General features: G+C 40.5%; 2 protein-coding genes and 1 pseudogene across 2 annotated transcripts in view; 2 read left to right on the top strand and 1 right to left on the bottom strand.

Moving 5' to 3' along the window:
* Nucleotides 1–2,371, top strand: part of LOC114633476 (probable maltase-glucoamylase 2) — a 76,651-nt gene extending 74,280 nt beyond the window's left edge. Inside the window, 1 exon segment of the mRNA XM_028782036.1 lies at nucleotides 1–2,371. This exon segment is cut by the window's left edge and continues 3 nt beyond it. Coding sequence (XP_028637869.1) covers nucleotides 1–744 — 744 coding nt within the window. The 3' untranslated portion in view covers nucleotides 745–2,371.
* Nucleotides 2,372–10,676: 8,305 nt separating this feature from the next.
* LOC114633482 (DBH-like monooxygenase protein 2) lies at nucleotides 10,677–19,283 on the bottom strand. Its single transcript, XM_028782040.1, has 13 exons — nucleotides 18,999–19,283; nucleotides 17,730–17,876; nucleotides 17,121–17,282; nucleotides 16,795–16,878; nucleotides 15,821–15,988; nucleotides 15,530–15,632; nucleotides 15,192–15,358; nucleotides 14,264–14,355; nucleotides 13,924–14,020; nucleotides 13,725–13,784; nucleotides 12,174–12,304; nucleotides 11,199–11,316; nucleotides 10,677–10,919 (listed from the first exon to the last, which is right to left on the bottom strand). The coding sequence occupies exons 1-13, from the start codon at nucleotides 19,281–19,283 to the stop codon at nucleotides 10,677–10,679; spliced, it is 1,857 nt and encodes a 618-aa protein (XP_028637873.1).
* A 3,735-nt stretch (nucleotides 19,284–23,018) lies between these two features.
* On the top strand, nucleotides 23,019–23,771 carry LOC114633474 (annotated as a pseudogene).
* Nucleotides 23,772–24,844: the final 1,073 nt, after the last annotated feature.

Below are 24,844 nucleotides of genomic sequence, written 5' to 3'. Positions count from 1 at the left end.
AACACAACTAACACCACATTTCCTGGCACAACTGCACCTTTCCCTACAAGTCCTCCTCCTGCTAACACCAGTGATGTTATACCTGTCACAACCATGACCACTGAGACAAGTACTGTTGACAACACAACTAACACCACATTTCCTGGCACAACCACACCTTTCCCTGCAAGTCATCCTCCTACTAACACTAGTGATGTGTTTCCTGTCACAACCACAGCTACTGAGACAAGTACTGTTAAAAATGAAACAAGCACATTTCCTGGCACAACTACATCTTTCCCTGTAAGTCCTCCTACTGCTAACACTAGTGATGTGATGCCTGTGACAACCACAACTCCTCAAACAAGTACTGTTGACAACACAACTAAAACCACATTTCCTGGCACAACTGTACCTTTCCCTACCAGTCCTCCTACTACTAACACTAGTGATATGATGCCTGTCACAACCACAACTACTAATGCAAGTACTATTAACAATGAAACAAACACATTTCCTGGCACAATTACATTTTCCCCTACAAGTCCTCCTACTGTTAACACTAGTGATATGTTTCCTGTCACAACCAAAACTCCTCAAACAAGTAATATTGACAACACAACTAGCACCACATTTCCTGGCTTAACCCCATCTTTCCCTACACATCTTCCTACTACTAACTCTAGTGATGTGATACCTGCCACAACCACAGGTACCAAGACAAGTACTGGTGACAAAACAACTAATACCACATTGCTGAAATAACTACATCTTTCCCTACATGTCCAACTACTGTTTGCACTTGTACTATTGTTCCTGTCACAATGACAGCTACGGAGACAAGTACTATTAATGTGACAGCCATATCTCCTCTTCCAGATATAGGTACTATGTTTCTTACAGTTTCTGATACTGATGGTACTAATGATTCTACAGCTATGGGGAGTACACCTTATAGAACAGGTCCTGCTGATGTCACAAGTAGTACCATATATTCTGATAAAATTACATTTTTTTCTGTGAGTGCTGCTCCTGATGGCACTAATTCAACTTTTTGTACCATAGTCACACCCTACATAATACACTTTCTTAATATTACAATTATTTCTACTCTTGCTGATGTACCTAACCCCTTTCCTATAGAATCTACCACAGCAAACTCTAGTGTTGTGTTCCTAGTGTAATCATACCTTTTTTAGGGAGTAGAATGAATAGCACAAGTAATACTATTGAAACTACTGACAACTTAACTACAACATCTACTATCCCCATGGTTACACATATTTTCAACACAAATCACACAAATTTAGGTACTTCTGACAAGGTCTTTTCCAATGCTTTAATTCCAAGAACCACATGTATTCTCACTATCAGTATTGCACATGATGTAGGATGTGTCAAAAACACTACTAACGGAAATAAATCCAGCATTGCCACAGGCAACAACATATACCTTATGAATCCAGATGCCATAATAATGTAAGACATAGCTTTCATAATTACAGAAGCTCATTTGGTTGCACAGAACACTACAACCAGTTATTTACCTACTGTTGTAGTCAATACTGTCACTCATACTACAAACGTGAGCACATATGCTTTAACTGTCACCCCTTCCAGTAGATAGAACAACAGTCAAAGTGTCTGCTGTTGACTCCAGATACATGGTGGATGCTGAAAACTCTATGCTAGTGCCATTATCTCACTCAAAGTTCTAGTGCAGGGGTGCTCAACTTTCCTAATATTGTGACCCTTTAATACAGCTCCTCATGTTGTGATGACCCCCAATCATAAAACTATTTCATTGCTATTTCATAACTGTCACTTTGCTAATGTTATGAATTGTACAATAATTGTATAAATACCTTATATGCAGAAAATCTGATATGCCATCCCTATGGTGGTCATGACCCACAGGTTGAGAACCACTGTTTATGCTAGAACCCCATCTGTTGAAGGATTGTTACCTCTTTGTGAATAGATTAGGATAACTTGGTTTCCAAAATATCGATATTTCAAAAACTACAATTGTATATGTATAAGGATGTTTATATTCCAAACATAACATCTACCAAAAAAAGGTATACATGTTTATCCTAATGTCAGAATACATAGCATAATTATTTCTAATACTAGCTATTACTTCTATAGTCCTGTTGGTTAATTGATACGTATCTTCACTTGCAGTCTTAATATCTCATGCCATACCATACCATACCATACCATACCATACCATACCATACCATACCATACCATACTCTGTGAACATTATTAATATGAGTGTCATTGGTAAAATAGCTTCGCTCCTACTGTTCATGGGTTATAAGGCCTGATCCAATAGAGGAGAGAGACCCAGTAATGTTTAAGTTACCTCTCTAACAGCAATTGTTTACACTGCAGAATTTGAAATATTCTATCATGTCTGTATATACAGTAGCTTACTATCATATATAGTAAAACCATCTTTTGCTTTCAAAAGGATTTCCTCTATTAGTATAGACATAAAAACTGCTACTGTTATAGATTTTTATACATTTCAACTTCAAACACTGAAGTCATGAAATTATAGATACAGCATATTTACCATTAGAGAAAACAAATATATAATTGCAGGTGTTAAAATATAATTTGGCTATAGTTTCAATAATTACTCTAATGTTGATGACACTCTACAGGTTTTAAAATCACAGATTGAGACTTTCTCTTCTCAAATAATTGGGATGAAATTTTTCACAGTTTATGTTTCTGAACATCTGCCCATACAAAGTGAGATCTAAACATGAAGTTCATTAATGACCATGTATACCCTAGACATAAGGCTTGAAGATAATTTTAGTTAATATCTAAAGTAATTTTATGCATAAAGCTAAGTTCATGGTTAGAAGTTTTCTGCTTGTGGGATTGTATGTGTATGCAAAATGTGTTATATTTTCAGATTAGGAATACTCAATCTATATTTATTGATACCAAACTGCTCTAGAATTTTGAAACCAATCTTATGAGCTAGTTTTAGGGCCCTACTATACCTACTAACAGTGGACTCTGATGTGCCTACAAACTAGAACTTACTTAAGACAGAGGTTAGACTGTAAAGGCTTAGCCCCAGGAGGCAGTCTATGCTGCATTGGAATTTAGAATCGTGGTTACCTAGCCTTTCACTGTATTTTATTTTTTTTGTGTGTGTGTATGAAGTCTATCCTGTAGTGTGTTAGAGGTTCCTGAATGGCCCTGATCTTTCATATTCAAATTTACCACTCATCTTTGACCTACTCCTTCCTTAGCTAAGCCTCTATCTCATCAATAAACTCATGAATATTACCAAATATAAACAATTAGGTGCTGTTGAAGGTTTAGCCCCAAAATGGTATTCTAAAAATGTAGTATGAAATCTGTGGGGTGTCCCAGACTTTTAGTAAAGTCAATAGCATCAAATATGTTTTCATAATACCAAGTTATTATTTGTCTCTGTTACTATTTTTGTATTACTAGTACATTAGTGGCAATTTTCAGAGACTTTTAAGTGTGATATTGAAATAGAAAAATACAGAAACAGCTACAAAAAAGGTGCAAGTCATTAAAAAGACTTATGAAATGTAAAACAATACAATTCTTCTTACTCTTTGTTTTGCCTCAAAATATGCTTATTTTTCACAAAGATGTTATTTATGTTAAAAGGTAGTAGATACATTGTTATTTTCAAATAAAAAATAAATATAAAATATTTTGTAAATGACTCAATTTAAGTTTTGTATGCGGTAAATATTAACAGGTGTCACTCACATACGCAACATGATGTGTTGACTGGTTTTTGTTGAAGTTAGGACTGATTCTTTCAGCCTCATGCTCCTAGAAGTAAGACTCAGACTCAAAATATTTACAAATACCTTGGCCATATAGCTAGGCTCTTCTCTGACTAGATCATAACTTAAAATATTCCAAATGTAGCTCAACTATGCAATGTAAGGCAGACCAATACGTGTGTCGTTAGCAAAGAATCCTTCATCACATGTTCTTTCACATGTTTGCTTTAGTCTTTCACCTGTGTCCACTTCAGGAAAATACTTCTCCACATGCTTGCTCCAGCAAGACACCTTCCAACACAACTGACTTTCCAAAGAACTCTTTTTTTTTTTTTTTTTTAAATTTTTTTATTGGATGTTTTATTTACATTTCATATGTTGTCCCCTTACCCCATCCCCCACCCACCCAGGAACCCCCAATCCCCTCACACCTCCTCCTTCTTCTTTGTGGATGTAACCTCTATCTACCCCCCAACTCCCACCTCCCCACCCTCAAAACTCCCACCCCCTGGGGCGTCCAGCCTTCACCAAAGAACTCTTAAGGTTTCCACTTCACCATGTGTGTTTATTTGATTTGTTTGTCTCCTCGAACAAAAGGCATTTGTATTCTTTATTGCAAAGCTGATAGTTAACATGCAATACAGTTAATAAGCTTAACAGTATTATTTTTTAATGTAATACTAGTTTACTTCTTTTTGGAATACCTTTTTAAAATGATCCATTATTTTTTTTTTTAGATATTTTTCTTGGTCAGTGGTCTCAGGATTCCTTTGTTGGATACTTTTCCTCTCCTGGAAAGATAAAAGGAAATGACCTCACCCCAACTCCAACTCTGAGTCCTTACCTTGATTAGGACAATATATCTTTTCTAGGACAAATTCCTTTTTGGCAACAGAAAAAGCATTATCTTTCAATTTGAAATTATACACATATGTTATACGGATAAATATACCTAAATTTCCCTTTCTCTTTATATAAATTTAATATTGCTGTGCATTTATTTTTTAAATCAGTAAAGAAATTCCTACTTATTATTAAGTAAAAGCCTACATAGTACCTTTAAAGAAAAAATGTGTCATTTTGAATTTTAGACTAGGAAAACAAGGCACTCTCTACTAATCTGGAGCCCTGAGATCTCTCAGACTCTAAGCCACCAACCAGGCAGTATACACTAGCTGGTACAAGCCTCCCCTGTCCCCCCTGTATATGTCCCTATACACAAATACAACAGAGGTCTGCCTGGTTTGGCCTCAGTGAGAGAAGAAGCATCTAACTTCCTAGAGACTTGAGGCCAAATAGAATGGGGTAGCCTGGTGGAGTGGGGTGGGAAGAAGGTGAGAAGTGGGGAAGTGAGGGGTTGAAGGGTAGGGACATCCTCTTGGAGACAGGGGGCGAGGAAGAATGGGAGGTAGAACTGTGGGAGAGCTGACCAGGAGGGGTTAATGACTGGACTGTAAAAAAATTAATAATAATAACAAAACAACAACAATGACAAATCAGATTGTAATTTATAAGTGGCTGTATTTATCAGCAGAGCATTTTGCTCTGACTTTATTGTGTAGATCAGGCTGGTCTAGAATTCACAGAGATCTCTCTGTCTCTATCTCCTACGTCTGTTGTGTTTTAGCTTAGATGCTCTGCAGCACCTGGCTAAGCCCTGTTCTTCTTTTGTTTTTTTTGTTTTGTTTTTTAATTTAATTGTTTTACTTAGTCACTTTATATCCTGTTCACTGTCCCTCCCCCTGTCACTCCCTCCCACAGTCTTTCCTCCCACCCCTCTTCTCCTTTAAGCCAGCTGGGGGGGCCCTCTGTGTATTCCTCCAACCCTGGCACTTCAAGTCTTTGAGAGACTGGGCGCTTCCTCTTCCACTGAGGCCAAACAAGGCAGCCTAAGTAGTAGAATATATCCCTTGTACAAGCAACAGCTTTTGGGATAGCCTCTGTTCCAGTTGTTCATGACCTACATGAAGACTAAGCTACATATGAGGGGGGAGGTCTAGGTCCAACCCATACATGTTCTTTTGGTTCAGACTTTGAGAGCCCCAAAGGTCCAAGTTTGTTGACTCTGTTAGTCTTCCTGTTGAGTTCCAACTCCCATTGAAACCTACAGTCCTTCCTCCTATTCTTTCATAAGAATCCTCAGACTCCCATCTACTGTTTGGCTGTGGGTGTCTGTATTTGTCTGAGTCAGCTGCTGGGTGAGACCTCTCAGATGACAACGTGCTTCTGTCTGTAAGCATAACAGAGCATCATCAATAGTGTTAGAGATTAGTGCTTGCCCATGGGATGGTTCTCAAGCAGCTTTATTCCTAATAGCCAGAAACTGGCAATAACTTAGATGTCCCTCAACTGAAGAATGAATAAAGGAAAATCTGTTACATCTACACAATGGAATACTATTCAGCTATTAAAAACAAAGACACCATGAATTTTACAGGCAAATGGATGGAACTTGATAATATCTTCCTGAGTGAGGAAATCCAGACCCAAAATGACATGCATTGTGTGTACTCACTCATAAAATACAAGTAGCAGGCTATACTCTACAGACCCAAAGAAACCAAACAAGAAGGAAGGCCCAAGTGAAGAAGCTTGAAACTCATTTAGAAGAAGGACAAAATCAGTTATAAGATGTATATGGAAGGCGAGAACTTGAGAGAGGGCTATGGGAAGGCGAATGGGGGCTGAGGATCAGGTGTGAGGAAGATGGCCGAATGGCCATGAAAATGAATGGAAATCTGCAACTGACGAGGGTGAGGAGGTGGGGGCATCTCGAGGATGAGGCAGGGACCTGGGACAAGAGAGAAACCCAAGAATCAATGGGGGTGACATTAGCTGTGACTCATTACACTGGGGATATGGAACCTGAAGAGACCACCTCCTATGTTGAGACTGGAACCTCACTGGAGTGATAGAAACACCAACTCACTCACAAAACTTTCAACCCATAATTTATCCTGACTACAAGTAATACAGGCACAGGGGATGGAGCAAAATCCTTTCTTTACAGGAATAGACATCCTTCAGTCTGACTCTGGCCACAGCAGCTCAACTAGGGCTCCATTTCTTTATGCCATGAGAGGACAGGCATAAAGGACAAGCTGACCTGCCATGCCAAGCTTACGAGAACCTGAAGTGGCTTTTACCATGGCTGTGGTTTCTGGGAAGTCTCTATGGGTTTTGTCACCCACCTCTGGACCCCACTGTATTTAGCCTGTGTGTAACTGGGAGTTTGTTTCTTTCCCTCTGCCACCACTATGCTCTGCCCTTGGGAAGAGAAGCCCCAACTTCTGTGTTCTGCTTTTAAATTCAGTAGGGAATTTTTAAAAAGAGCTACCTTCCATACTATCTCTCTGTAGGTTCCTGCTCCTTGGCTAGGAAATCTTCTTGGTTGCTGGTCTTGTGCTGTTCTGGGAAGCTTTGGCTTTTGTCTGCTATTTATTTATTTATTTATTTATTTATTTATTTATTTATTCATTCATTCATTCATTCATTCATTCCTTTATAAATACCATGCCTATTGTCCTATTTCTCTGGTTTTTGTTTTGTTTTGTTTTTACCTGCATCTTGTCATCTAAACATGGGTTCTAAATACGTTCTCGCTTCATGTTGGGTCACCATTTGGTGAAGTTAGGGCTGTTTCTTTCCCCTAGCCCCATGCTCTCAGAAATAAGACTCAGACTCAAAATACATTTACAAATACCTTGGCCATATAGCTAGGCTCTTCTCTGACCAGATCATAACTTAAAGGAACCAATTTATTCTAATCTACATTCTGCAAAGTGGCTGGTTACCTGTGCTCAGGTAACATGCCTCTGTTTAGTCATATCTTCCTGGGTGAATCTCCTGTCTCTGACACTATCCCAGAATTCTTTCTGACTCCCAGATGTCTCCCTTCATATTTGCTGCCTAAGCCATAGGCCATCAAATTTATCAATGACAGATACCAAATCCATACAGATACAAGATATTTTCTCTACAGGTTTTGAACATAAAGAGATCCCAAAACCAAAGAATTTAAAAGCCACTTTCTTAGGTCTACACCATAAGTCCCCAACTTCTTGTACTGGTTAATTATACCAACAGCACACACAGCATCTCTGATTTACTCTTCTTGAACACATCTTCTCCTTCTATTAGTATCTTCCTGACCTTCTGACCTGGCACAATAGATGCACTATGTTTTAGATCATTCAGTGGTACTCCACACGAGGAATACAGGTTCATCACATACACTTGTTTCTTGGAATTGACCCACAAGCTATAGCTATTTGAACAAAGTCGAGTTCTTATGTTAGGGAACACATGGCTCTTGTCTGATCATTCCAACCAAAACAAAACTCATAATTATTTCTATAGAGCTTGTCACGAATCCCATTACTTGCCTCTCCACAAAGAGAAACCCAACATACTGCATTTTTGGCAGCACAAACTTAGGGGTGAGTTATAGGTTTGAAGGTTTGCTTTTGTGTATGTAATCTGTATGTATATGTGCATATTTGTATATGTGTATGCATATACATGTATGAGTACATGCCCATATTACCTCCTATGTATGGATGGCAAAAATCAATATAAAGTGTCTTCCTTAATGACATTCCATCTTTTTTTTTAAGATTTTTAAAATGTATTTATGTATATGAGTGCTCAATTTACATGACAGGAGAGAGAGTTAGATCCCATTACAGATGGCCATGAGCCACTATGTGGTTGCTGGGAATTGAACTCAGGACCTCTGGAAGAGCAATCAGTGCTCTTAATGGCTAAGCCATCTTGCCAGTCCATCTATCTTACTTTTAAGACAAGAGCTCTCAATAAAATTGGAGCTCACCAGTTAGGTAGGCTTGCTGGCCACTGCTCTGCAAGGATTTTGCCAGTCCCTGTACCCCCACCTCAGGTCTGGGGTCATAGCTGATATCTTAACTCTAATTTAGGCAAAGAAGTTTCTATGTCCAGGCTACCAGCCTCAAGATACCAGAGTGCTATTGATGACACATCCCCACCCTTGTAATTAGTATACCTTAAACAAATGTACCCATTTCCCCAATTTACCCTATAACCTCTAAATCACAAACTAGCAAGATTCTCTTCCTCCTTGCTGGAAATACAGGATCACTCTTCCACTACCCTCCTCCTAGAATCTGAGATAGCCTGACTATATGCAGTAAATTCATCAACTGTGAGATATAAACTCCCTCCTCTGAAACCTATAAGAAGGAACTTACCTTACTCCCTGCCATGCTATTGTCTTTTTGTGATATTACTAATTCTTCTAAATCTTTCAAAAAAGTCAATCTACCTCAATGTCCTCCTCCTTGAATCATAAATCCAAGACCTTTCAGTATACCTCGATAAAATATACCACAGTAAAAATAGATTTTAAGGGTTGTGTGGTTTAAAATTTCTGAACCATAAAAGTTTCCTTATACCACACTTTCCAGATCATCAGCATCTGACCCAATATTTCCTCAAAAGATTGTCTGCTACATTGTTGGGTAATATAAGTGGTCTAAGAAGACATTCTAAAGAGAGATGAACTTGAAAAACCCTCTTTGATTAAGGTAGCAAGAACTTCTGTTTATATTATTATGAGGCTTTGAAGTGGTTCTGATCAGTTCAGAAGTTGAATGTGTTGTGCTTCTGAAGATGCATAGCCTTAAGTATTGTCATATCTAAGGAAGTGATGAGCTCTTTAGTTCTCATGTCCTCAACATACCTCACCACTGTTAGAAGAAGGGCCACACAATCAGGAAGCAGGGCTATGACATTAGATCATAGCCCCTCAAGCTGTGATATGGAGTTTGCTGAAATCATATTCTTGATCATCTGGAAATTAAGATCCTGCCAAATACCTTGGTATACCTAAGGTAGGGGTTGCCTTCTAGAAGACATAATGGGTAAGACAATTCATAGTTTGGCAAAGTGACTTTAAATCTAGCTGAGAATTAATTAGACATATTTTCCAGAAAATACCAGATAAGCTCACTCTCCTGGGATTTTAATAACAACTGAAATTCCACAAAATTTTTGTTCTTAGTCTCTATTCTTTCCCCCATAGAGGGGAAAAGACTAGCCTTGTGCAGCAGGAATAAGAACTTACTTTTTGCTAATTTGACTTTTATTTATTTTCAGAGCTCAATTCACCTTGGGTTTCTAGATAGATTCTTCATTCTGAGTGGCTCACACATAGCAGTATAACTTGAGGTAGGATAAACAAAGACCACCTAACAGTAGAGACTCAAGGGTAGAGATCAAGGATGGCATGTTGCATGTTGTATGTGCGTTAACCAACCCCTCCTGATGCTTTAACCTGGCAATTCAAGAGGCTTCCAAGCTGCTTTGCCTGCACCAAAGACTCAAATGAAAGAGACTGCCAAAGGAAGCAAGTTGAATTCTATTTAATGTGATACTTAGAAATTTTATCTCTATGTACACAGAATTCCTTCCTTTACCAAAAATTACCCTTTACTCTATAGTATATCTATATAACATTGCTCTTGAAAGACTGGACACAAACCATCATTAGAACAGAGAAGCAATACCTTCTCCAGGGCCACACACATGCCAAGGGGTTTATAATGATCTCCCTCTGTACTCAAGCCCCATCATATTCATAGCATCAATTTGAAAGAAAGCCAGACACTAGGATTCTTGGAGAGCGGATCCACCATCTAACACTCAGACTTGGAGGCAGAATTTCTCATAAAACATGTTATCCTATCAATGGTCCTGAAACTTTAAGAATGACTTGAACAGTAAATTGTGGATAAAAATCTAGAACCTGCAGTATCATGATTTTGGTTATGGAAAGTGGCATGAAGGACACTTAGAGGGGTCAAATCATGGAGCTGTTTTTGTAGTTCATGATAAGGGAGTAGGTATCATGAGGAGATAGAATCACACTCCAGTCTGGAGCATTGCAAGGAGCCATGAGAGGCTACCCTGCAGGAACAGGACAGCAACCATGGGCAGGTGCCTCAGAGTATCAGCATGGGAGCCAGAGAGAGCCATTGGTACAGCCCTGAAGCCTGCAGGGGTCTTGTCCTGAGGTTCTACTTTGCCTCCAGAAGACTCTAAGCATGATCCTCGAGGAGTTGGTATAATATCAGGAATCCAACCTGTTGTATTTTCTACTTCTTCCTGCAGGAGATAGGAAAAACTGAATAATTTCAGAACTATCCTTACCATAATTCCATTTCTCAAAACCTTACTCTGCCACCCCACCCTTACAAGCTAGCTGGGAGGCTGCAACAACTTCTACAGTTCAAGAGAGCCACAGCTTGCCTTTGCTTCCTGTGATTCCCTCTCCCAATTTGCCCTTCCTATCTTTGTTATTTGCTGCCATCATCTTCTGTCTGTCATTGCTTTTCCCAATACCATCCCTCAACCTTGCAGGGTGGCTTCTACTGTAACACACACATCAATGGTCTTGATCAATACTGTCTGCTGGGACTCCTTGCAGGCTTTCTCAGCTTTCTTAATGTTCTCTGGAGTCCACTCAACATTATTCAGGACCATCAGGTTCTCCATGGGATTTCTGTGGATAGAAGGGTTAAGGCAGGGACATGGCAATAATCAATGTTGACTTACAGCGCAGACAAAATATGTTGAAGAACACCTTCATTTTTGCTTCCACACTAATATAAGCCTTCCACACTAGTGTAAGTCACATGGAATGTTGTTTAATTAAATGGAAATTCTTAGTGAGTTTGGTGAGAAAAAAATATCAGAGAGAACTTAGGACATCGAAAAAAAGATGGTCTATAAGGACATAGGTGCCATAGGATCTGAGAAGGTGGTTGGATTAGCTTCTGTAAATCTGCAATTAGCTGTGGTGGTGCACATCTTTAATATCAGAACTTAGGAGGCAGAGGCCTGTGGATCTCTGTGAGTTTGAGGCCTACAGTGTTCCAGGACAGCCAGGGCTACAGAGCGAGAAATCCTGTCTTAAAAGAATGAAAGGAGGAAAGAAAGAAAGAGAGAAAAACAGAAAGAAAGAAAGAAAGAAAGAAAGAAAGAAAGAAAGAAAAAGTCTTCAATTGCCCTGAAATTGCATGTGTGTCTGTTAAGAAAGATGTTTCCAGCCTTTTATTAGAGTCACACAAGAGTGGGCACTTACCTATAGGCTGTGACATAAATGCAAACTAATTTTTGAGTGAAGCCTGAAAGATAGGATTTTATGCACAAGGGATCTGACTTTCAACAGTCTGCTGTGATCTGCATCTCTGAATGCCCTTATTGATACAGAAACTTTCATGCAAAACTTATGTTTTCAGAGGTTTTTGAATCAACACTGAATGGAGCAAGGATGGGAATGGCAGAGTGTGATTAGGCCACCCACTGACAAGATTCCTTCCCATGCACTTGTGGGCTTTTGCTGTTAGACTGACTCACTCTGATGCTTCTTCCCCCAGCTCATTGGTCACATAGATGATATCAGGGTATCCCATGCAACTGGAGATGTTAATTCTGGGATAGTAGAAGAAGAAGACAAGGCACATCTCATTAATGGTGCTGGCACCACCCTGGAGAAGGCGAGAGAGGGAGAGACAAGTAAGTATACAAAAACATACAGAGAGGGAAAAGGTAAACAACAAACCATGAAAGTTGTCACTCTTCCAGAGAGCTCTTTCTCTTCTCATAGAGTCCAGCTCACCACACCTTATCAGATGGCTTTCTTTCTCCTCCTCTACTTTCAGCCATTGAGCAAATATTGATATTATTTTAAAAGAATTATTCTTTAGACTATTCTTCATATTTTTCTTATTCTTTAGGCTTCCATTGCTACCCTCTGGTGTAGGTTAAACTCTCTACTTTGCCAGTGTCGGCTAGCCCTCCTCCACCCCTCGGCTTTATTACATTCTCTTCTCCCTACAGCTGCTGATTATTTCAATATAATATAATATAATATAATATATAATATAATATAATATAAATGTGTGTGTGATAATTTATTCTGAGACAAATTATTTGATTACATATAAGAAACCCTAGCCTATCTATTTCCCTCTATTATTGAGCTGGAAAATACAACTTGACAGTTAGACCTTGCTGTCTAACAGTTGTAGGTAGGACATCATCTTCTCTGCTTTGAGAACACTTCTTAGTCACAAATTCCTCAACTTAATCCCATTACTTTCTACATCTACCCTCTTTCTTTAATCCCACCCAAGATCATTGCTTTTCATGTACAAAGTACTCCTTGCTGATGGGTGGCTTTGTCATTTCTGTCCTTTTCCAGAACTTGGCATTACTATGTGTCTAGAATCAGACACACGTACTGATATCACAGGAGTTATGTGCTGTCTCATGATTCCTGAAATAGTTCTAAACTATAATCCCTGGTTTTTCATTTTGATGTCTTCTCCCTTGATTTTACAATAAAATATGGCTGTGTTTCCTTCCTTGAAGTTGTGCAATCCTTTCTGAGGGACTGAATTGGTCTCTATATAAAATTGTTGGTTTCTTGGTAATTATGGTAACAATAGTTAGCTCTAAGTGAGCATCTACTATAAGAGAGATGATGGTCCCATTGACCTATATGTGGTGACCGATTATTTCAATAATCTTATGAGATAGTAGTATTATTCCTTTCTTATGAATTTAGAATGAAGCAAGATTTAGAATATTTTGTTTAGGTAATAAAGCTGCTAAATGATTTGCTGGCATTCCAAACCAGGGCTGTTACGACTTCAAGTTCATTGATAGTGTTGGGAAGCTGAGAGACAGAGATGCCATAACACATCATCTTATGGTCTTAATGGTCACCAACAGGAAGAGTACAGAATCTCCATCTTAGATGCAAGGAATTGTAAGAACATGAAAAGCCTCATGGAAGAGAGGAAAACAAGCTAGAAGAATCAGAGTCACTAGACAGGTAAAGCCAGGATACAGCTTTCTTCAGGGTTTAAAGTCATTGCTATGTCTGTGGAGAAAGACACTTACAAAAGTCATGAAGTCACGATCCAGTGTCTGGTAATGACATTCTGTTAGCAGCTCATCCCCCTATGCACAGTGAAACATGAGAGCAGAGAGTAAGCCAAAGAGAAACTGCTACAGTCTTAGAACTGTCTGGGCTAACAATGAGCTACAGTCTCCTTGCTCTCCCCCTTGCTCCAGCCGTTACCCGTCCTCAGGATCCTACCGGCTTAATCACTACAGGATGAGGTAAGTCTCGAGACTCTTGTAGATTGAAATCATAAGAGAAATCTTTACATACTATTTGGAGCTGGGTTCCATTTCTAGAGGGAGAGAAGAGCAGTAAAACAGAAATTAGAAGATGAAGCAGAAAAGGCCAGACCAATAAAGATGGAGTATGTGGCCTCATTCAGGGAAGGCAAATGAAATAATCCTAAAAGAGTCCTCTTTCCCAGTCTATTCTTCTCTCTCTAGTTTAGCTTCTTCTTCTTAACCAGGGATAACATCATGATGAAGCAGTAACTATTCCTATACACAGAAGGGAAAGGTTCAAGGTTTTTAACTACCTGTATTGCAGAGCTTGCAGTGACCTCCCAGCTAAGTGGGTGTGGAGCAGGCAGGCTGAAACATGTATGTCAGCTACTGGAGCCCCATTCATCTGTAACAAGAAGGCATACCAGAATGGTCAAGAACTCACGCTTTATTTTTCTTCCCTTGATGCTTGATAGCATCCTTTTCTTGATCTAGTTAAAATTTGCTCTCTTAACTTTTTGTGTTTAGATGTCACTGAGTTTGTCCTTTGACAGTTTTACACACTGAGTGTATTCTGGTAACTACTCCCCTCCCTCTAATCTCTCTGCTAAGCCTATTGCCCACCCTTTTCTATACAAGCCTCCTTCCCATATTCACAACTTTGCTCTTGTTTTATGTTGGTTTATTTTGGCACTCCCTGACTTTAAACTGGATCACCTGTGTGACCATGGGTTTGGAACTATCTGATGGATCCTGTTGGGATCATTGGTGAATGCACAATGATTATCTTTTCTCCTACAACCCATCAGTAGCCAATACTTTAGCATGGAAAGGCCCCTTCTTGATCCGTGACTGAGAGTTGATAGGACCAGTCTTGGATTGGCTTAATACAGCCAGCCACAGCTACTATGAATTAATTTCTGCATTGGCTATGCCATATAATACCAAGAAGATAACATTTCCAGCCCTTCTTCCTTCTTCCTGACCATCATATTCTGTCCTCTGTTTTCCAAGATGGATGTTCCCACTCACTGTATTTCTACTATCCCACTTTTCACTGAAGTTCTTTGCTCCTAAAGCCCTGACACATTTCTCTCTTGCAGAATGTGTGCTTGCCACTTTTCTGAGCACCAGGCTTTAGTCATTTTTCAAATTTGTGGCTCAGGCTTCTGAGCTTCAGAATTAGACCAGCACTCTGAAGGAGAGCAAGAAATCCAGAGAATACACGTGTCTCAGCTTCACCTCTTCAAACTTGTCTGTCTTACATAGCCCATAGGACAAGAAAGCCTCAGCACCCGGGGGTATAAAGTGAATAGGAAAAACTGAGATTCCCAGCTGGAGAACTCCCATGTCATATTTGCGAAGGTGCGAGGTGTAGTACAGCCGCATCCCTGAGGTATCACGGATACCTAGAGTAGAAAGAAATACTCTCCTCAGAGGGTGGGAGTGGGTCACAATGCTCAGGAAAGCTGGAATGGGCTGTGATTAACAGAATCCAGCATGTATGCACATGTCTCCCACATCCAGAGGAGCCAGTTGCTTCCACCAGCTGCCCTCTCACAAATCCTTTGGATACTCACCAGGAAGGTTCTGAAAATTGCTGTAGTGAATTTCCAGTCTGATCCATTGAGGGTCAAAGGGGGTTCCGATAGAGATGCCTACATCATCTGGAACCTGGTAACTCTGTGGAGATTGGAAAGTATAGCAGTGATGTGAGAAAGGATAGACACAAGATGCTTGGATCTGAGCTCTGGCTCTGCCCTGGTTTCTATCCTTTCTTTCAGAACTTCTATGCCCCCAGGTCTTCCATTAGCCCATTGCCAAACAGCATGCACCCCCTTGTCACAAAATGCTTCCATCTCAGGACTCACAAGGCCCCCGACAGCCCAGCCTGCGACGACATGGGAGCAGAGGGAGAAGGAAGGGTCTGATCCATAACATTCACCGATGCCTGTGGGGAGCACACTAGAATTGCCACATGCATACACAAGAATGTGATGCACCATCGTCTCATTTCGTTCCACCAATATAGGTTCAAACTGGACAGAGAAAGGAGGGTAGATGATAGTTAAGATCATGTGTCATAGCCTTATTATCCAGTCCTTCCTGCCTCCCAAAGCTATGCCATTCTCTACTTCTCTGAGTTTCCCCTCATCTATTTCTCTCCCTGAATCCTACCACCTTCCCTAAACTGTACTAGCTAGACTCATCTCTTAAATACATTTCAACCCCCATCTCTTTAAATACATTTCTTGGGAGCACAGCTCACAGTTCTCAGTCACCAGGGAACTTCCGATGACTCTTTCTTTAGTGATCTCAATCAGTTCACAATTTGCATATATGTATCCACGTTCCTTTGAAATCTATCTTTTAAATGCCCCCCTATATCTTGGAACCAGTAAAATTACTTTTTTTAAAACTTGGCCTAAGTTAAAAAAACAGTTAAAAAATTAGAAGACTAATTTTGAGTTCACTCTGACTTGATTCTCTTACTGGCTGACAGTACCTGGCCACATCTCTTTCTTGCTTTTACCAGCTCAGTTGCTGAAAGAGAACTATTCTGGGATCATGATGGGACTTGAAATTGTTATTTTCAAAAACATACTAATTACTATCTTCTGTCAAAATAACCTGGACTTGAAAAAAATACTTTTAATAGTTAGAGTTCTGGCCCCAGGAAATTATGTGGCTTCCAATCCCACAAAACTCCACCTGGCCCTACCCTACATTTCCTTTCCTGTTATTTCCTCACAGAAACCTTTTCAATCTCCAGACTTCAACATGTCCATTGCTTTGCTACAGTGACTTCCCTACTTTGGCGAACTTTTTCTCTTGGTTCACATACCTTGAAGATGTGATGCTTTTTGCTGACAATAGGAAGTGGGAGAAAGGTGCAGGCATATGTGGTATCATCCTCTGGAATGAGGAACTGGGGAAAGATGAAAAAAAGCTGAGTGGAATGGGAATAAGGGTCCCTCAAAAGCAAGGAAGTAGACAGGTCAGGGAGCAGGGATCATCTTAGGTCTATATTGGACTTCTCACAAGGTCAAGGGGACTCATAGTAACTTTACTCTAAGGAATGTGTGGGTATTTGGTGCAAGATGAAAGGTCTGGGGTGAATCGGGAGATGGAAAAAGGTGAAGGCAGATAAATGATATGGTGGGATCTTACATTACTTATCTTCAAGTCATAGATGATGGTGTCTTCAGGGGCATCTTGATCATCATATTGTAGCATTTGAAGCAAGAAGATGGACTTGACAAAAGTATGCTCCCGACTCATCTTGGGTATGTCATCCAGGCCATAGGCAGCCAGGACCCTCATGGTATCACTCTATGGGTACCACCACGAACATTGAAGGCCTGATATTCAACAGCACTTTGCATTTACCTGTATTCAGTTTCTTAGAGTGCCACTTATCTACACAGTGGAATGAAAATAACTTGATACAAGATTAGTGTGGCTTTAGTTCTACCTCTGAGATTAACTCATTTGCCGTACTTAACCCTTTTCTGTTCTTTTTCTCTATACCTGCAGAATAAGAAGGGTGAACCAAACTTGAACTCCAGACACTGATATTAAATGGAATTGATATTAAATGGAATTTCCTTTAATAGGGGAAGAATAAAACAGGCAGGCCCTTAGTTATTGGGTGAGACCATGCCAAGGAATCATTATAAATTTTAAGAGGTGATACAACTGGACAGTACTCAAGAAGACTAAAGGATAAAAGTCCCATGAATTACGTGGCTAAATGTTTTTCCTTTTTCTATATCTTACCGTAATGTCATGATCATGTGGATCACAGGATCTGAAGGGCCTGGAAAAGCGCATGATAGTTGAGGCAGAATCTTCTGTGAGCTTTAGCAGTTCAGCATCCTGGCTTCCATCTTGTTCTAGAGTGTCCTCATCCAGAAGGTGCTGATCCTGGGGTCCAGTAATCATTAAGAAGTAAGAACCAGGATGCCAAACAATTAAGCTTTAGGACAACAGGTATATGCTAAAATGGCAGAAGTCAGCTACCTACATTGCACAAATGGATGTGTTCCTGGGACAGACATGTCTGTTGGAGATTTACATCTGGCTTTATTATTTTCACTTCAAATGTTAGCTTCATCAGTTCTAGTAATCCACTGAAATCTTTAGAAAAACTTGTTCTCTGAACTATCTATACATTCTTATGATGCTTTAATTATACATTTTTGTGTGCTTTGATGAGCATAACACCATATAAGTGCAGCTCACAGCTGTGATTGTGAATTTAGAATGTGTGAGTCTGGGGAGGCAAATGAACTACTATCTCATTTGTAAAAGTCAGGTTACAGTAATGGTTCTCAACCTGTGGGCCATGACCCCTTTGGAGTATCAAAGGACATTTTCACAAGGGTTGCACATCAGATATCCCAGATATTAGATATTTATATTACAATTCATAACAATAGCAAAATTGCAATCATGAAATAGCAACAAAAATAATTCTGTGTTTGGGTGTCACCACAACATTGGGAAGTGTGTTAAAGGGTCATAGCATTAGAAAGGTTGAGAACAAATGGATTATAGTAATCCCTCTCAGTGATGCTATGAGATTTAAAACAAAAGAATTTGGAACAAAAGCACAGTTTTGCTTCTTTACCTGGCATTGCCGTTATTAGACAATTTCATACTGAAGTCTACCTAAGTGGGTGTAAAGGACATTGGAGACAAAGACTGTTCTAATAACTGAATTTCTCCAGTGACCTCCATTTACTCTGCTTCTAGAAAGTAAGTTGTATTAGACTCTTACAGTATAAAACCTCCTCTCTCTTAAAAGTCTGACAGACAAGTGGCTTAGAAGACATAGACTGAAGTACTACAGCATCTTCGTAGGGAGAAACCTGCAATCAACTAGAGTTCAGTGTGCTTGGCTGAGCTTGCAGAAGAAAAATTCTTTTCCCTAGACACAAGGCCATCCTCAACCCAGTGAAGGAGCTCTTCCATGGGTTGGAGGTTGGAGACTATGGACATGAAGCCATCTTCAACTCAACACAAGTTGCTTATCCCTGGACTTACCGAAAAGTAGACATTGCCATTGGGTAGAACTCCTCCAACTACCAGATCACTTCCCACAAAGGTGTACCGATCTGTGATGCCCAGGCCAACCCAGCCAGTTGTTTGGACTTGGAGCTCAAACGTGATTATCTCAGCCTCATAATCAAAGTCCCAGCGCAGGAAAACAGCATGGGAAGGATCTAGGAATCTGGAATAACGAAGGGGAGATGTAGGACCCAAGCGCTTGCCTTGGGAAAAGGCTATCAGGACCAAAAGTAAAAAAAGCCTGAAAAGAACACAGGCCATGACTCCTGGGGCCCAGAACAGCTTTCCTGCAGATGGAGACTCAAGAGCTCTAGACTTATATGTATCTATACTTGTGCCAGGCACAGTGCCATGGGGGGAGGGCCAGGTTGGTATTCTTCTGATCTGATTATCCACTGTGTACAGAGTGGTGCCACTTACATAACTTGAGCCAGAAGTGTCAGGAGAGGACACAGAGTAGGATTATCTCACTTGAATTCAGTGACCTAATGTGAAATTGCAGAGTCATGCAGTTTTCTATAGCAACTCTATGACAGGGTCATGCCTGATGCAAACCTGTAGAGTCAACGAGGTTCTCAGTTTTCCCCCACCTCTCTGTTCCTCCATATCTACCCTACCTTTGTAATATCTTTAGCAAGTAACATTTCTCTGGAATACTCCCTTCCCCACCCCAGTTTTGTGGTCTTTCACCATTGTGTCCATGTGTAGAATGGAGGCAGTGGAATGTTAGCATATCCTTTTGACTTCCTGGTACAGTGGAGGAGAGAGGTATTAAGGGGAAAGACTATAATATAATTTCAGTCTCCTGTAGGAATCTGTGTTTCTAATCCTAGGAAGAATATTTAGAGATGAAAGACTTCTAGAAAGGTGGACAAGTCTGGGCAAATTTGATTTTAGCAATTCATACAGAGGAGCAAGAAGTGGGGGGAAGAAAAAGAGGGAAAAATGAGAAACAAATGTGAATTTGCCTGTGGGACAGTTTGTGCTTTACTCTTCTGTACTGAAAACATGAGTAGCTTTTCAAATAAATCACAGTTCACTTATTCCCCTCTCCAGGTTTACCAAGATTCTGCACATTCAAGTACCTTGGTATTATGCAAACAACTAAAGCCCAAAAAGAATATTTGAATAATAGATCATAATGAAACTTGAGTCTGTTTAGCTGCATGACAATTCCAGCTCATTTAATTTTTAGACCAATAAATGGGGACAAGAAGGAGAAGCATCAGTAGTGTGTGGTTATATACTCCGTCAGTGGTGGAGTTGAATGACAGACTACAAGGAAGCCTGTCTCATCTTCTCACTTTGTAGTACTTCCTCAAGCCATGACACTCCTAGGACAGCAGGCCCCTGAGTGCTTTGCTATGCTCGTGTATTATAGCAGAAGAAATTATTGTCATTTGCTGATTACTTCTCTGGGAAGAAGAAATCTGTACGGTACAAGATTTAATGTCTCCTGACTTGAGTAGATAAATCTGTTTTCATTGGCTCTCCATTGCATGGCCTGAACTTCACTAGACAACAGAGACACATTATTAAGACCTAAATTGAATTGCTTACTGAACTCAAAAGCTGCTAATGTTGTTGGCTACTGTTGTGTGCACTTGAGTAATGAGTAAGATGCAGTTGTGGTTGTTGGTGGTGAAATGTCCCAAGGAGGTAGCCACGACCTCCAACACTTGTCCCGTGGAGGCCCAGAGGAGCTAGCTAGCTATCTGATCAGGAAGCAGGAGGCTTAACCTGGCTCAGTATTGCAAGCTGGTCAAGATAAGAGGGGACGGGCAGATCCCTGGAGACACTGACCTTGGGCAGCAGGAAGGTTAGCAAGGGAGATAACAAGAGTGCGAGAGACATTCTGATCCCAATCTTGTTAGAGGATTAGGCTGAAGAGGGTTCAGTGTGAAGCTATGACACACAGCTCAGTAAACTGAGAAGGGCCCAGATTCTCTTATCCTGGAGTCTGCTTGGCTGGCCAGAGCGTTGTCCTTAGGAAAGGAACAGAGCTAGCTCTCCTGGAGAAGCTAGGAGCCACTGACTTCAGACCCAGGGCAGCTCTTCTCTAACCTCTTCTTCCTGGCTCTTAAGGCTCAAGAGAGCTTATTTAGCTTTTTAAGGAGATTTAGAGAGGCTGGAAGAACTTGTTTTTTCAAAAGTAAATGCTCTAGAAAAATGAAGAGTGAAAGTATTACTAAACTTGTGGGTCAAAGCTGAATGAAAAAAAAAATCAAAAGGAGGACATCTCTATTCCCAACATAAGCAGAAGACTTTTATTGTAAATATGAGGGAGACCATAGTCAGAGGCAGAGACACCTGGGAAAGTCTAGCATGAACTTGACCCTGAGCCTGGACATCTGAGGACTTGGGAGAGCAGATAGGGGAAAGAAAAGAGGGAAAGGGGGAAAGGGGAGACCAGGAGGGTAGAGTAGACAAACAGAAAGCACAGCAAAATGGCTGCAATTTTAGGGGAGGTTAGCTGGGGAAAAGCCTCGGGCTGGAGAAGTTTAGGGTACAGGGCCCAGTATGCTGCTCATACCTTATAATAGGTAGGGACTAAAGTATGCTGGGTGAACCACTTTGATATGTTAAATAAGTACCTCAGTTAGCCATTTGCCTTGGGATTGAGACCTAACAAAAGCCAGTACTCTAAGCCAGTTCTGTCCACTTGTCCTCAATAAGTAAATTAAAACAACCAAATTAATAATAAAATAAAAGTAGGAAAGATTTATTCAGTGTAAAAACATTAGTAACAAGGAAAAAGAGATTCAGAGATTCAGTGAACTCCCCAAGTCAGTCTTGTGGGTCCTAAAGCGAGATAGAAGTTTAGAGGTCCACGGATAAGCAATCTAGGTCAAAGTATGGCCCTGCCCTGCCCACATTGACCCATTGCTTAGGCTTATTAAATCTATGTGGAATATCTTTCCAGGAGACAAGTTCCCACTCTGGCTGGTGCCTTTCCCTTCTTCCAGCATGTACTCCTGGGGAAATTTCCCTTTCTTTGAGGTCCGTTGTGTCAATAGCCTGGTGTTCAGATTGAAAGACACTAGTGTCTCTTTAAAATGTCTTTATTTCTGCCAGGTCAGTTCCAAAAAGGGACATCTTTTCCTTTATTCAGGACAAAACTCTCATTTTTACTTTCTACTTGCATTCTTGGAGTCAGACAGATGAGTATTCACTGCATACAGACTAGTTCAACCCTGCAACAGCCTCCACATGTTCAGTTATACGGAGACATTTTACTCTCTTGAAAGAGCTTGAGACTCGAACAAATCTGTGAAAAAAAATAATAAATCCAGTTTTCCATCCAGCCATGCTCCTGGAGTGATGACTCAGACTAATTATTTTTTAACAAATGCTTAGGCCATAAGCTCCAGCTAGTTCTCTGACTTGTTCTTATCATCTCTTTTTCTCTAACCTGGCTTTAGCTACATGGCTGGTTTCCTCACCTTGTCTTCTTACTTCTGTCTCCTCAGCATTTCAGCTCGAATCTCTCTTTGTTCTATCCCTTGAGTTCCTCTACCTATTGGTTTATGTCCCTTTCCTCGGTGATCCAGACGAATCTCTACATTTATTCTACCCTGAGTGACTAGTTACTTCTGCTCAGCTCCCCTGATTCTGACCTCCTCTGTGTTGCCAGGTGAATCTTCTGTGTCCTCTCTCACTATTTCCCAGAATTCTCTCTATTCCTGCTGAATCCCCTACCCCCATTTCCTGCATCAGCTCATCGGCCATAAGCTTTTGTTATTGACAGGTGATGCTTACACAAATCACTTTCAAGACCATCTGGTCACCACTGAGAAGATGCAAGGACCTAGTCACTACAATCAGTTCTGTAGTGAGTGTACAGTGTGCAGGGGAGTGCATGAGCGAGCATGCTCAGACCACAGGAAAGGGTGCAAACCTTCAGTTAGAGGTTTTCGCTTTAGAGGAAAGCTGAGTTAAGATAGTCAGTTTCCTGAGGAAGTCACACCCCTTGCAACTTCAGGCCCAAGACTTCTGGTTGCCACCTTACTGGTTTGGATCTTCCTCTCTTGCCTGATGCCTGCATGTCCCTCACTGCTAGAGAGAGCTCAAGGTCTCAGGGATGTGGCAGTTTTACATTCCTTGCCTCTATGTACTCATGGCTTCTGTGGCTACAGGTCAGATGGCAACTGAGGAAGCCAGTGGGTGGAGAGAGGGAAAGAGAGTCTGGGCTCTTTAACTTAGCAAGCAGAGAAGCCACCTCTACATCTTTTAAGACAGCCATCTGGCACAACTACTCTTCCTGGTCAAGGCTTCCCACAGCCTTCTGTCTGCATAGCTCATGAATTTTTCTCTTCAGGATGTAGCTAAGTTGGCTATACATAGGGTTTACTAGTCTGCCTCCTTTCATCTTGTTTCAGACTCCACAGTGACTTTGCTGGAGCAAAACCCAAGGTGGGGTCTAGTACGACGTAGTCAAGCTGTGAACCTGAGCTGCATCTTGAAGAACTCCAAGTATCCCTGGATGAGCTGGTATCAGCAGGATCTCCAAAAGCAACTACAGTTCCTGGTCACTCTGAGGAGTCCCGGGGACAAAGAGGTCAAATCTCTTCCTGGTGCTGATTACTTGGCCACACGGGTCACCGATACAGAGCTGAGGCTGCAAGTGGCCAACATGAGCCAGGGGAGAACTTTGTACTGCACCTGCAGTGCAGACACAGTAGTAAACTCTTCTGGGGCATTGGAACAAAAACCACACACACACAGACTACCTTGCCTTCCAACACTTGAACCTCTGCAAACCCTTCTGAGCTTTCTTGCTTTCTACCTAGACATCCCCATCACCTTCCCTTAGCAAGGACTACCCTCTCCTTGCTGATTCCCAACTTGTTCTTTTTGTGCATGAGTTATAAGGTGACTTAAGGTCAAGTTCTAAAGAGCTCAGACCATAAACTTTGGGTCTTCAGCTTGTGATATTGAAAGACCTCAGAGCATAGGCTTTGGGTCTTCAGCTTGTGTTATTGAAAGACATCTCTTATCCTCCTATACTACAGCTTCTGATTTTGGGATATAGACAGATAATGTGGCCACCCTAGCAGGTAGCTGAGCAACACAGTTCAGGTGCACTCTTTGGTACAATATGATGTGAAGCACCAAGGAAACCACCGGTTGGCATTAGCTCTTCCTTCTACAATATGGGTAGTGAATAGCAGGTTGTGTGTGATGACTGAATCAATTCCCAATGTGGGGTTGGATTAAAACCAAGAGAAATTCTGAGAGCTCATATAAATACTGACTGAACTCCTGAATGTGCAGCTCTGACTACACCCTTTAAATAAAACCCTTGTTTCCATAACACCCAAGTTTTTATTACCCACACCTACTTTGACCTCCCAAACTCAATCTTAAAAGGTTCTTTGCTTCCCTCTACTAGTCTGATTCATTTTGCATTAATTATGCTATTTAAAATAATTTCAATATTTCAATATGCCATTTAGCATGGCAAAATAATTTTAAAAGAAAACAAAATCTCTTTCCCATATCAGACTTCTGAGCTCAAAACTACTAAATCTAAACTTTTTTGCCACCTACCAGTTTAGCCAAAGCAGTCATAGAAAAACTGATAAAGACTATGCCTGAAGAAAAACATTAAATTTTCTTAAATTGTGTTGAGATGGGGAAATAGCTCAGAAGATAAAGCATCTGTCTTATAAGCTTGAAACTCTGAGGACATGGGTTCAATATCCATAATACACACACACACACACACACACACACACAGTATACACACATACCACATGCATACATACAACACATACATACATGCACACATATAAATACATTCACACACAATATATACACGT

Source organism: Grammomys surdaster, unplaced genomic scaffold (genome assembly GCF_004785775.1).
Source record: "Grammomys surdaster isolate TR1022 unplaced genomic scaffold, NIH_TR_1.0 681, whole genome shotgun sequence".
In the NCBI taxonomy this organism is placed as follows: Eukaryota; Metazoa; Chordata; class Mammalia; order Rodentia; family Muridae; genus Grammomys; species Grammomys surdaster.
The sequence above is the reverse complement of the archived record's forward strand: the minus strand, read 5'-3'. Positions and strand labels throughout refer to the sequence as shown.